The sequence below is a fragment of the Pantherophis guttatus genome, chromosome 16 (assembly GCF_059756535.1).
Source record: "Pantherophis guttatus breed Tessera chromosome 16, ASM5975653v1, whole genome shotgun sequence".
Lineage (NCBI taxonomy): Eukaryota > Metazoa > Chordata > Lepidosauria > Squamata > Colubridae > Pantherophis > Pantherophis guttatus.
In genome coordinates this window covers 4,358,431-4,370,877 of record NC_142078.1, presented here as the reverse complement: position 1 = coordinate 4,370,877, position 12,447 = coordinate 4,358,431, and the positions used below count along the sequence as shown (strand labels likewise).

Genomic DNA, 12,447 nt, shown 5'->3' with positions numbered 1-12,447 from the left:
TCCATCCTTTCTAAGGTAGGTAAATTGAGGACCCAGTTGTGGGGGCAATAAGCTGACTTTGTGTAAATATACAAAAGGATGAAGGCTATTGCTTAACGCACTGTAAGCCGCCCTGAGTCTCCGGAGAAGGGCGGCATATAAATCAATTTTTTTTAAAAAAATTGTGAGGTGCCTTCATTCTCTCCTCTTCAGATGATGTGGGAATCCACCAGATCCAAGATCTTTACAGATCCTTCCATAAATAGCAATAGCACTTAGACTTATATACTGCTTCATGCTTTACAGCCCTCTCTAAACAATTTACAGAGCCAGCCTATGACCCCCAACAATCTGGGTCCTCATTTGACCGACCTTGGAAGGACGGAAGGCTGAGTCAACCTTGAGCTGGTCAGATTGAACTCCTGGCAGTGGGCAAAGTTAGCCGGCAATACTGCATTTTAATCACTGGGCCACCATGGCTGATAGATAGATGATAGATAGATAGATAGATAGATAGATAGATAGATAGATAGATAGATAGATAGATAGATAGATAGATGGATAGATGGATAGATAGAGAGATAGACAGAGAGATAGACAGAGACAGAGACAGAGATAGAGATAGAGATAGAGATAGAGATAGATATGTAATAGACAGACATACATAGAGACAAATAGCAATAGCCCTTAGACTTGTATACCACTTCACAATGCTTTCACAGCCCTTCTAAGCGGTTTACAGAGTCAGCCTCTTGCCCTCAACAATTTGGGTCCTCATTTTACCCACCTCGGAAGGACGGAAGGCTGAGTCAACCTTGAGCCTGGTGAGATTCGATCTGCCAAATTGTAGGTAGGCAGCAGGCAGCAGAAGGAGCCTGCAGTACTGCACTCTAACCACTGCACCACCGTGGCTCATGGTCTGAAAAAAAAAACGAGTTGGCTGATATGGGGCAGCGACACGCTGGAGCTGTCGGTGACTCTTGGACACTGTCTAAAGAACATCTGGATTTCTGTGATCCAGATATGAAAAGGCCTCTTCTGAGACTGGCCTGGTAGAATTTCTGAATGGGAGTCTCCATATCCCCTCTCTAAAGTAAGCTAGCATCTACAGGAGGCAAACCTAGTTTAGCTTTCTCCCAGAGGAAGTAACTTTCTGCCTTCAAAGCGGTAGGGAGTTGGATCCAGGGATGGATGGACAGACCAAATTCTCTCCTACCTTTGAAATGAAGTCGAAACCATCTTCAATCAGTTGCTTTCAATGGGTCAGCTCAGAGGAGAACTGCCTGGATCTGGATCCAGCCCCTCTTTGGACAAAGTTATGGAGGCCCACCTGCGTTTTCAACATCTCAGAAGGGTTTTCCTGCTTCTCCCAGGCTTCAAGGGAAGGCCCTCTTCCTCCAGATGTTCTCTTCTCCTCTTCTTGTTTCAGAACTGCTCCCACCCTGTCAATTATCTGTCAAGCCCCAGGGACACCTCCTGGGAGATGGCCAGATTCAACCCAACCACCCCGGAAAATACAACCTGTTCCAGCGAGAAGGACACGGCAGCGTCCAACTCCAAGAGCAAAGGTAGGGAGAGCAGCTTTGCCAGGAAGGCAGACGCTGCGTTCGGATGTTTGCTGTTGCACCCAACTGATGCCCCTCTCCTAATATAGGGAACTTCAGTGCCAAAATCCCACGGAGCGTGTCATCCATTATGTCACCTGAGAAACCGGTAAGTTCCCACCCGCCCACCTCTCAGAAGATGCCCTGCATCAGGGGTGTCGAACTCGATTTCATTGGGGGCCGCAATCAGGGTTGTGTTGGACTTTGGAAGGCTGGGGTGGGCGTGGCCGGGGTGGACAGCATGCATGTTGGGGGGGGCACCTGTGATGGCCAAGTGATAAGGCAGGACTTCTCTCGGATCCCCCTCCCTCTCATTATAATCGTTCTTCCTTCCTTCCTTCCTTCCCTCCTTCCTTCCTCCCTCCCTCCCACTCTCCTCCCTTCCTTCCTTCCCTCCTTCCTTCTTCTTTTTCCTTCCCTGTTCATTCTCCTTTCTTCTTCCATCCCCTCTTTCTTCTTTTTTCCTCCCTCCCTCTCTCCCTCCCTTCCTTCCTTCCCTCCCTCCCTCCTTCCTTCCTTCCTTCCTTCCTTCCTTTTTCCTTCCCTGTTCATTCTCCTTTCTTCTTCCATCTCCTCTTTCCTTCTTTTTTCCTTCCTTCCTTCTCTCCTTCCCTCCTTCCTTCTTCTTTTTCCTTCCCTGTTCATTCTCCTTTCTTCTTTCATTTCCTCTTTCCTTCTTTTTTCCTCCCTCCCTCCTTCCTTCTTTTTCCTTCACTGCTCATTCTCCTTTCTTCTTCCATCTCCTCTTTTCTTCTTTTCCCCCTTCCCTCCCTCCCTCCTTCTTTCCTTCCTTTTCCTTCCCTGTTTATTCTCCTTTCTTCTTCCATCCCCTCTTTCCTTTTTTTCCTTCCTTCCTTCCTTCCCTCTTTCCTTTCTTCCCTCCCTCCCTCCTTCTTTCCTTCTTTTTCTTTCCCTGTTCATTCTCCTTTCTTCTTCCATCCCCACTTTCCTTCTCTTTTCCTCCATCCCTGTCTCCCTTCCTCCCTTCCTTCCTTCCCTTCCTCCCTCTTTCCTCCCTTCCTTCCTTTTTCCTTCCCTGTTCCTTCTCCTTTCTTCTTCCATCCCCACTTTCCTTCTTTTTTCCTCCCTTCCTCCCTTCTTCCCCTCTTTCCATCTTTTTCTTTGTCTTTCCTCTTTCTCTTTCTCCTTTCCTCTCCTCCTTCTTGGATGCTCAAATGCAAAAGGGGAAACATTTCTCCCTTTTCTTTTCTTTTGCTTTTAGTTTGTTTTGCTCGTCCTCTGCCAGTGAAAACAGAGCTCGGAGGGGCCGGGGCACGCAGCCCTCCCCTCCCGGCCCCCGTTTTCGCTGGCACAGGGACCAAGGATGCCTTTGCTGTTTCCAGGGGAGCCCCCACAGGCCCTAAATGATCGGCTGCCCCCTTGGGATCAAGCCACTTGGTCAGTGTGAGCCTATCGCATCGAGCAAGCTCAACTCTTTGTCTCTTTCTGTTGGAGCCTAACTAGGTGGCTCAGTGGCTAAGACGCCGAGTTTTTCTATCAGAAAGGTCGGCAGTTCGGCGGTTCGAATCCCTACTACAGGCCTCCTGCCAGAGCAGGGGCTTGGACTAGATGACCTCCAAAGTCCCTTCCAACTCTACTGTGACTGAGTAAAACAGGTTTTTATGGCCAAGTGCGGGGTGTACGTCCTCCTAGCCTCCGTCAAGCACCATATTGTGCATTTCTCCACACAACTCCTCTTCCTCTCAGCCATCTTTGGACTCCCAAACATCTGGAGGACACCATCTTGTGGGAGAAAGATGTGTGCTGAGGGGAACAGATTTGTGAGACTAATCGTCCCCCATTGTCTCAAGGAAGGCTGTGGGCCCAGTTTATGGAAGGATGTCCCTAACTGAGCACACAGGGGTGTGTGGTCTGCAGAAAAATGATTTGCATTTTTTTATATTGCACTAAATCAGGGGTCCTCAAACAACGGCCCCTGGGACGGATACGTGCAATGAACGTTTGTGTTGCTGCAGAGAGTCTCCCCATTTGGGGGTCTTTTTGTGGGGGGCAGTGGGGGGCAGAAATTCCGACTTGGGGTCTGCTTCAGCCTCCTGGTGTGGGGCTTTGGGCTGGAGGGGAAGCGCCGCTGGTGGCAAAGAGCCGGAGGGCCTTGTTCAAGTGGGACAGCATCATGGCCTGGAACTGGCTGACCATTTATTTTTATTTTTTTTATTTTAATTTGATTTATATGCCGCCCTTCTCCGAAGACTCAGGGCGGCTTACAATGCGTTAAGCAATAGCCTTCATCCTTTTGTATATTTATACAAAGTCATCTTATTGCCCCCACAAACTGGGTCCTCAATTTACCCACCTTAGAAATGATGGAAGGCTGAGTCAACCTTGAGCCTGGGGAGATTCGAACTAGCAGTAATTGCAGGCAGCTGAATGATAATAACAGGCTATTAGTCTGCTGCGCCACCAGGCTCTTTGACCATCTCAGCCTGCTGAGCCTCCAGGGGCCGGTACCTGGCCTTGCACTCCCGCAGGTCTTGGAAAGCCTCTAGTCCTCAGTGAGGTGCTTCTGCTGAGCCTCCTTCTCGGCCAGATCGAATTTGAACTGAGCCCAGCTGTTTTGCCAACTCCTTCTCGTGGTGGCTGCTTAGCTCCAGCAACTGCTTCCTGTTGGGGTCCTAAGGAGCCCCGGCGAGGAGTAGCGAGTAGAGGCTGGCAAGGTGCCCCTCGACGTGAGTGACATCGAGTTGGCCACGCCCACCCAGTCACATGACCGTCTTGCCACGCCCACCCAGCCGATCGTTAAGCAGATCGTATTAGTGGTCCGCGGGATTTAAAATTATGAATTTAGTGGTCCCTGAGGTCCAAAAGCTTGGTGACGCCCTGATCTAGGAGGCCTTTCATGGAAAGAAAGCATTTGTCTCTTCTTCTCCATGCCCACCTGCAAGAAGGAGGAAAAAAAACCTGATTTTTGTCTTGCCTATTTTCCCTCCTCCCACCTGCGTTACCTCTCGAGAATCTAAGGTTGCAACCAATCCTCCATCTGACACCTTCTGAAGATCTTAGTTAATCCCCTGAGTCCTTCTACATCGCTCCGGTGTAGAAGGATCCCACCTTAATCCTGCAGAGTCTCCCGGCTGTCACACCTGGGCAAGAAGCCACAGGGCAGGTAGGATGTCCACTCAACCTGTTAAGAATGTAAACCCTTTTTTTTTCCTTTTAAGTAATTTTTATTACAATGTTCCTTTACACAACTCTAGTACATAATCAACAGACTGTGTCATTTTTGTATACTTCAGATCAACATTCCATACAATGTCTACATGATATACATTCCAATATCTAATCCTCAATAGCCTTATGTATATTTCCAATTTTTATTTCTATTATCTACCCAAGCGTGCCATTTTCCCCCAAACCGCATAAAATTCCGAATCATCTTTTTCTTTTAGTTCTTAGGGTACGTTTTATCCATTTCGGCACATTCATGTATCTCTTCTGAATGATCAATCCCTCTGGCGGTGTACGGCGTTCCTTCCAGTATTGCGCGAACGCAATTCTTGCCGCTGTTAATACGTGTAGAATCAAATACCTTATCTTTCTATCAAATTTTGTTTTTAAGTATTCCCAGGAGAAACGTTTCCGGGTTTCGTTCTATTTGACATTTTATTCACTCTTGTAGCCATCCTTGTATCTTAGTCCAGTACTTTTTCACTTCGGGACATGGCCACCAAGCGTGAAAGAAGGTACTTTGTCGTTGGTTACATTTCCAACATTTTGGGCTTCAATGTAACCCTAACCCTCCCCAATGTCCAGAAAAGAAGCTGGGTCTCTCCATCACCCACCGCCCCTTTGAGCTTTGTGGAAAAAGGGGGGGACCCTTCCATGGGATCCCTTCCAGGAGAACCTCCGAGCTCCGTTACCCCCCTCCGTTGTTCGCCCGTCACCCGTTCCGTCGTGGGCAGTGAGAGCAGCTTCCCAGCCGAAGCCATGACGATGTGGGGCCGCGCATTTCTGCCAGACTATTGAAAAAGGATTATGTTGCGTTCGGACAACTTGACATCCAAGGGCACCCGATGCGTCTCTGTCAAATAAACAACTCTTCCTCCCTCTCCACACACCCCCCCACTCTTCTTTCCTGCCCACCACCCCTGTTTAATCAGCGAAGTGATCGTGCCACGCAACCTTGGCATGGCGTCTTCTTTCGAGGGTCTTGATTGGCTCGGGAGTGGGCTAAGGAAAGCAGGGTACCAGTCACCTGCCAGGGTGTTTAAGATCCAGCAACCCAGGTCATTGCCAAGGTACTGGGCACCCGGTTCTTAAGCAGAGGCTAAAGCAATTAAGCCACCCAGCGCTTAAGCGTCGCTGCTGGTTTTTAAATGCCAAGGCCAACGTTGGTACTTCGGAGGCGGAAGTTTCGCGCCTGGTTTCCCCATCACTTTCCACGAGCTGGAGAGACCAGAAGGGGTGCAAAGGGATAAAATTCTTCTCCCTTTTTTTCCCTTTTTTTTGCAACGCTTCTCTGTGGAAAGACTACCGGTTGGTTTGTCGGTTTAATGGGTACCCCCTTCTTTCTTATGCACAAGCCAGTGGGGAGGATTAAATGATCCACCTCGACAATAGGCAGTGAAGTGAGGTGGGGGGGGGGAGAAAATATGCAAAGATCGGCTCTCGGTCGTTCAAGATCGACTTCCTGGTCATAAGGTCTAGAAACTTAGCTTTGTGGGTTTTTTTTTAAAAAAGAAGCAGGTTCTTTCAGCCAGAGTGGTGCGCGGGCGTGTATTTATGCGAGTCGGTGCATATTGATGGAGAATATCGAGGCGGAGATTGATGACTCAACAATGACTTGATGACACATTATATACATACACAGGCATTATGTAGATACACTCACGGGGCTCAAACAATATTTTATCCGCCATAAAACCATAACCAGGGTTTCCCCCGGGGGCTGTTGATATGCGTGAGCTGAACCCACCGAGGGTTTTTGCTGAATTCGGGGTGAACAACGCAGCTAGCATTGAGGTCGAATTCAAGGCTCTTTGTGGTGGTGATTGTGCAACTCGCTCACGATTTTAAAAAGTTTTTTTTCCCCAAAAGACTGGGCAGCCCCTTGTCCAGAGGGGGGGGTTGGATTAGATGACCTCGGGGTGTCCCTTTAGTCCTCTGAATCTCTGGAAATGGAGTTGCTAGCTTTTTTTTTTTTTGCAGGCATACAGAGTACAACTCACATCATGCTTTAGGGCTCCAGCCACAAGGAGGCTGCACCCCTGCGAGGCGGATTAAAATAGTTTTTATAAAGGGGGCAGGGTTTCCATCGTAAAAACACGAAATAAGACTCTCTTTTTTAAAAAAACAAAAAAAAAACAATTGCATCTCCAGTCCTGAAGGGAAACGGAGGTTGGAAAAAGCCAGCGATCCAGAAAAGAAATTAGGGAAAAAAAGAAACTGAGCTGGGACTATTTGATCCATGACCTCTTAGCATTTCAGAACAGAAAGGCGAAAGACAGAACCGAACTTTGGTTTAGGACAATAAGCACATTTAAAAAAAGGAAAAAAAGGTCTTTTTGGTCATCCAAGAATGGGATTTTAAGCACTGCTTGTTTGGTTATGTGATTGACGCCGCTCACACTTGCAAATCGAAAAGGACACAGGTGAAAGTTTTGATTAGCAAAGTTTAACTGGAGATTGTTTGTTTTTTTTTGTGGGAAATTGTTTTGCTGCGAGACTGAAGACAAATGGGGGTTACTTTCAGAGATTTGGGGAGCGGGATCAGATCACCATCTCTTTCTCTCTCTTTCTCTTTTTTTTTTTTCCAGGCTGTACAACTGACTGCCTTCAAATCATCAGGTAAGGTCTTCCCCTATTATGTTCAGCCTTGCTGCATTTTCACCGGTTCAGGACTTTTAAACTCGAGAAATCATGCCTCAAATTCTACAATCTTGGAGCCTTGTCACGCTTATTCCTTCCCTGCAGAATAATTGTTGAGAAATTTGCAAAATAATAATGATAATAATAATAATGATAATAATAATAATAATAATGATAATAATAATAATAATAAATCAAATAAATAAATAATAAAAAATAATAATAATACTCGGAACAGCTTACATCCTCCGACGATACCTTAACAGTTCCTAGGTCCTTGGTTAGGATTCGAGCTGCTGAGCTATTAACCAGCCTCAAAGGCTGTGAATCTCACTAAAGATTAACCAATAGTAATAATAATAATAATAAAACTCAAGATCTTGTGGGACTTTAGGATTCAGACTGACAGGCACTTGGTCCACAACACACCTGACATAACAATAGTTGAAAAGAAAAAAAGGATGGTTCATTGACATTGCAATACCTGGTGATGCACGGATTGAAGATAAGCAGCAAGAAAAAATCACAAAGTACCGGGATTTGCAAATTGAAGTTGAGCGACTGTGGAAAAAGAAATCGTGTGTTGTCCCGATTGTAATTGGAGCCCTTGGAGCAATACCCAAAAGGCTACCCCGCTATCTAGAAATTCTAAATTTGCCGGACTTGAACATTTTGACTCTACAAAAAACCACCTTACTCGGAACAGCTGACATCCTCCGACGATACCTTAACAGTTCCTAGGTCCTTGGTTAGGACTCGAGCTGCTGAGCTATTAACCAGCCTCAAAGGCTGTGAATCTCACTAAAGATTAACCAATAATAGCCATCGAAAGTACGCAATTATGGATGAAACATGTGCCAGTGATACCCATTGTCATCGGGGCACTTGGCACCATGTCCAAGAATTTTATAACAGACATCAGCAAATTGCAGCTTCCTGCAATAACACCAGCGGAACTGCAAAAAACTGTGCTACTTGGAACATCGTACATCTTAAGAAGGTACTTGGTTGATACCTAGGATGCTGGCAGCAACCCCTATCAACCATCAGCGTCAGTCAATGGTATTTGTGATGCATTTTTGAATGTCCAGTTGACTGAATTTCATGTTTAATGAATAAAGTAAATAATAATGATATATTATTATAATTATTATATTATTTTTGAATGTTCAGTTGACTGAGTTTCTTGTTTAATGAATAAAGATAATAATAATAATAATAATAATAATAATAATAATAATAATAATAATAATAAAAAATTAGCACCAGTCAATGGTATTTGTGATGCATTTTGGAATGTTCCGTTGACTTGAGTTTCATGTTTAATGAATAATAATAATAATAATAATAATAATAATAACAACAACAACAACAACAACCGCCTGCAACCTGCATCAACCATTAGCACCAGTCAATGGTATTTGTGATGCATTTTGGAATGTTCAGTTGACCGAGTTTCATGTTTAATGAATAAAAGAGATAATAATAATAATAATAATAATAATAATAATAATAATAATAATAATAATAATAATGATAATGATAATGATATCAAACTTTTGCAAAGTGAAAAATGCCTTCCAGATCAGGCCAGAAATTGTCGATCGATTTCCAAGTTTTGCAAACATATTAATCCTGTCTCAAATTCCACTATTCAGGAGTCTTGTCCTGCTCAGAATTCACGCCTAGGACAGACCAGAGTTAGTTCTCGACTTAACACCACAACTGAACCCCAAATTTCTGTGGCTAAGCGAGACATTTGTTAAGCGAGTTTCCTTCATTTTATGACCCACTTGCCACAGTTAGTAACCTGATTGTTTCAGTGAATCCGCCTTCCCCATTGACTTTGTTCGTCACAAGGTCGCAAAAGGGAAATCGCACAACCCCAGGATGCTGCAACCCATCATAAATATGGGCCCGTTGCCAAACATCCAAATTTTGTTTACGTGATCCTGGGGATGATGCTATAAAGGTAAAGGTTCCCCTCGCACATATGTGCTAGTCGTTCCCGACTCTAGGGGGCGGTGCTCATCTCCGTTTCAAAGCCAGCGCTGTCCGAAGACGTCTCCGTGGTCCTGTGGCCGGCACGACTCAATGCCAAAGCCGCATGGAACGCTGTTCCCTTCCCACCAAAGGTGGTCCCTATTTTTCTCCTTGCATTTCTTTTTACCTGCTTTCGAACTGCTAGGTTGGCAGAAGGTGAGACAAGTCATGGGAGCTCACCCCGTTACGCGGCACTAGGGATTCGAACCGCTGAACTGCCGACCTTTCTGATCGACAAGCTCAGCGCCTTAGCGCTGTCCTAAAAACAGTCCTAAGGAACTCTTTTCAGCGCCGTCGTCATAACTTTGAACTGTCACTTAAAGGAACGGCGGTTAAGTCAACGGCTGCCTGTATTCCCTCTCTGCAGAATAATTGAGAAAGTCACGAATATAATTTTTAATATCAAACTTTTGCAAAGATGAGGGGGGGAAAAAAAACCCAGCTTGCCGATCAGGCCATCCGCCACCGCCACAGCGGTGGGAATCGCTGACCGATTTCCATTATTCGCCAGCGTGTTTTCAAACCGCAAATTTGCATTCAAGACCTCGGGGATAGAAAGAGAACAATGCTGTTATTAAACACGGCGCAAAGTGCTGATGGAAAAAAAAAATAGATTGTCCTCTTCCTTTCTCTGTCCCCCCCCTCCTCATCGAAAGCCTCTGGACCCCATTCACTTGACAAGAGGACCACATGTTTTCTCTTCCTCCCCCCCCAACCTCACCCCAAACATCACCCCCTCCCCAATGTGTTCCTAGCTGCCTTTATGGAGGTATGATCTGGTGATATTCATTACGCTCCATTATGTGGGGAGGTGAGCGCCCTGCAAAAGAGGGGGTGGGCCGTGCAGGGGGGGGTGTCTGTGTGTGATGGTGGGGGGAGAGGGAAGGAGGGGGAAAGAATATTGTCATATATTTACCCCACACAATGAGGTGTCTCTTTTGTTCAATCGCCTGGCGATTGAGGTGGCCTCTGTCTCCTCGAGTGTCACCGCAATTGTCTCCCCGCGATAATTTCATTATGGTTTCTGAATACATCTTGCATGTTGCTAAGCCGCGCATAGCAACATGTGCTCCTTGTGCCTGCAGCTGGGCACCGACAGGATCGGGGAGGTGGCTGGGATGGGCGGGGGGGTGCGGGAGGAAGGATGGAGAACCGTATCGGCAAGCGGGAGGCTGCCGGCGAGATAGGATTCCCCACCCAACCCTTAGCCTTGGCAGTTCGGGTTCCAGCGTTGGAAAATCAGGGGTACCGTTGACCCAAGACTGGGTGGGAACATCCGAGCCATTGGCCCCAAGAAAGGGGTACAAAAAGGAAGTGCATTCCTTTGGCTGGAGAAGGGGCGGCAGAAGAGGTGAGACCCTCTTCCCTCTGTTGTGAAAACAAGGGGGTAACGGTGAGGCTGGGATCTTCCAGCTATGGTAAGATCACACCTAGAATCCAGTTTTGGTCACCACACTATAAAAAAGAGGTTGAGACTCTAGAAAGAGTGCAGAGAAGGGCAACCAGGATGATTCGGGGACTGGAGGCTAAAACGTACAATGAAGCGTTGCAGGAACTGGGCCTGGCTAGTCTAGTGAAGAGAAGGACCAGGGGAGACAGGAGAGCATCTTCTAATAGTTGAGGGGCTGCCACAGAGAGGAGGAAGGGGGTCAAGCTATTTTCCAAAGCACCCAAAGGCCAGACGAGGAATAATGGATGGAAACTGATTGAGGAGAGATTCAACCTAGAAATAAGGAGAAACTTTCTGACAGTGAGAACAATCAACCCATGGAACTAGAAGTTGCCTTCGGAAGTTGTGGGAGCTTCATCACTGAAGGCTTTCGAAAAGAGCCTGGACTGACATCTGTCAGAAATGGTGTAGGGACTCCTGCTTGGGCAGGGGGTTGGACTAGATGACCTACAAGGTCCCTTCCAACTCTGTTAATCTGAATCTATCTAAGATGATTAGAGGACTAGTGGCTAAAACATACGATGAACGGTTGCAGGAACTGGGCCTGGCTAGTCTAGTGAAGAGAAGGACCAGGGGAGACAGGAGAGCATCTTCCAATAGTTGAGGGGCTGCCACAGAGAGGAGGAAGGGGGTCAAGCTATTTTCCAAGGCACCCGAAGGCCAGACAAGGAATAATGGATGGAAACTGATCAAGGAGAGATTCAACCTGGAAATAAGAAGAAATTTTCTGACAGTGAGAACAATCAACCCATGGAACTAAAAGTTGCCTTCAGAAGTTGTGGGAGCTTCATCACTGAAGGCTTTCGAAAAGAGCCTGGACTGCCATCTGTCAGAAATGGTGTAGGGTCTCCTGCTTGGATGGGGGGTTGGACTAGATGACCTACAAGATCCCTTTTTCAACTCTGTTAATCTAATCTATGTTGCTGGAGGGGTTACCCCTCTGGGGGTGGGAGACATCGACATCGACATCTCCAGTTTTGGGTGAGTTTGGAAAAACCAGGATGATTCGAGCTGTCCTTATTTTTTAATGTACGGCCCGTCAATCCCAGATTAGCTTCCATCCTTCGGTTTACTTTTTAGACTGAAAAAAAAATAGGTGAAAATCAAAAGAAGCCAAAACAGCTAAACCATGATGGACATTTTCTCCTCTTACAGGCTTATGAGCAGAGCTGTTCCCAGCGACGTGTCTCCAACCGGCGACTATTGAGGGACAAAAACCCAGAAGATGGAGAAGAGAAGGTTCCTTCTCCAGACTCTGCCAGGCCTGGTTCTGAAGTTACGATTTACTAACCAAGATGCTTTCTCACAGTTTCTTTCTCACTTCCCATAGCCCCGCCCCCTCCTCCCCGCCCCCCTGCCCTCCCACTGTGGATTGTGGCTTATTTGGGTCTCTGGAGCAGTGGTGAAATGTAAAATTGGTTGCTACCGGTTCTGTGGGCGTGGCTTGGTGGTGGTGGGGTCATGTGACTGGGTGGGTGTGGCCAACTTTTTTTTTTTTTTTTACTTTTTTAAAGCATTTTTTTTACTACCGGTTCAGGCGAATGG

At 46.4% G+C, this 12,447-nt stretch overlaps 1 protein-coding gene across 2 annotated transcripts in view; it reads left to right on the top strand.

Annotated features, from left to right (window-relative positions):
• Positions 1 to 12,230, top strand: part of ADGRD2 (adhesion G protein-coupled receptor D2) — a 59,874-nt gene extending 47,644 nt beyond the window's left edge. The window contains exons 22-25 of one of the 2 annotated variants that reach the window (XM_087879886.1): positions 1,409 to 1,547; positions 1,634 to 1,692; positions 7,358 to 7,388; positions 12,058 to 12,156. In XM_087879886.1, the coding sequence (XP_087736012.1) occupies positions 1,409 to 1,547; positions 1,634 to 1,692; positions 7,358 to 7,388; positions 12,058 to 12,065 (237 nt within the window). In that variant the 3' untranslated portion in view covers positions 12,066 to 12,156. Of the gene's footprint in view, positions 1 to 1,408; positions 1,548 to 1,633; positions 1,693 to 7,357; positions 7,389 to 12,057 lie in introns of both variants that reach the window. The other variant, XM_087879887.1, reaches the window with a different exon arrangement.
• The last annotated feature ends 217 nt before the right edge of the window (positions 12,231 to 12,447 follow it).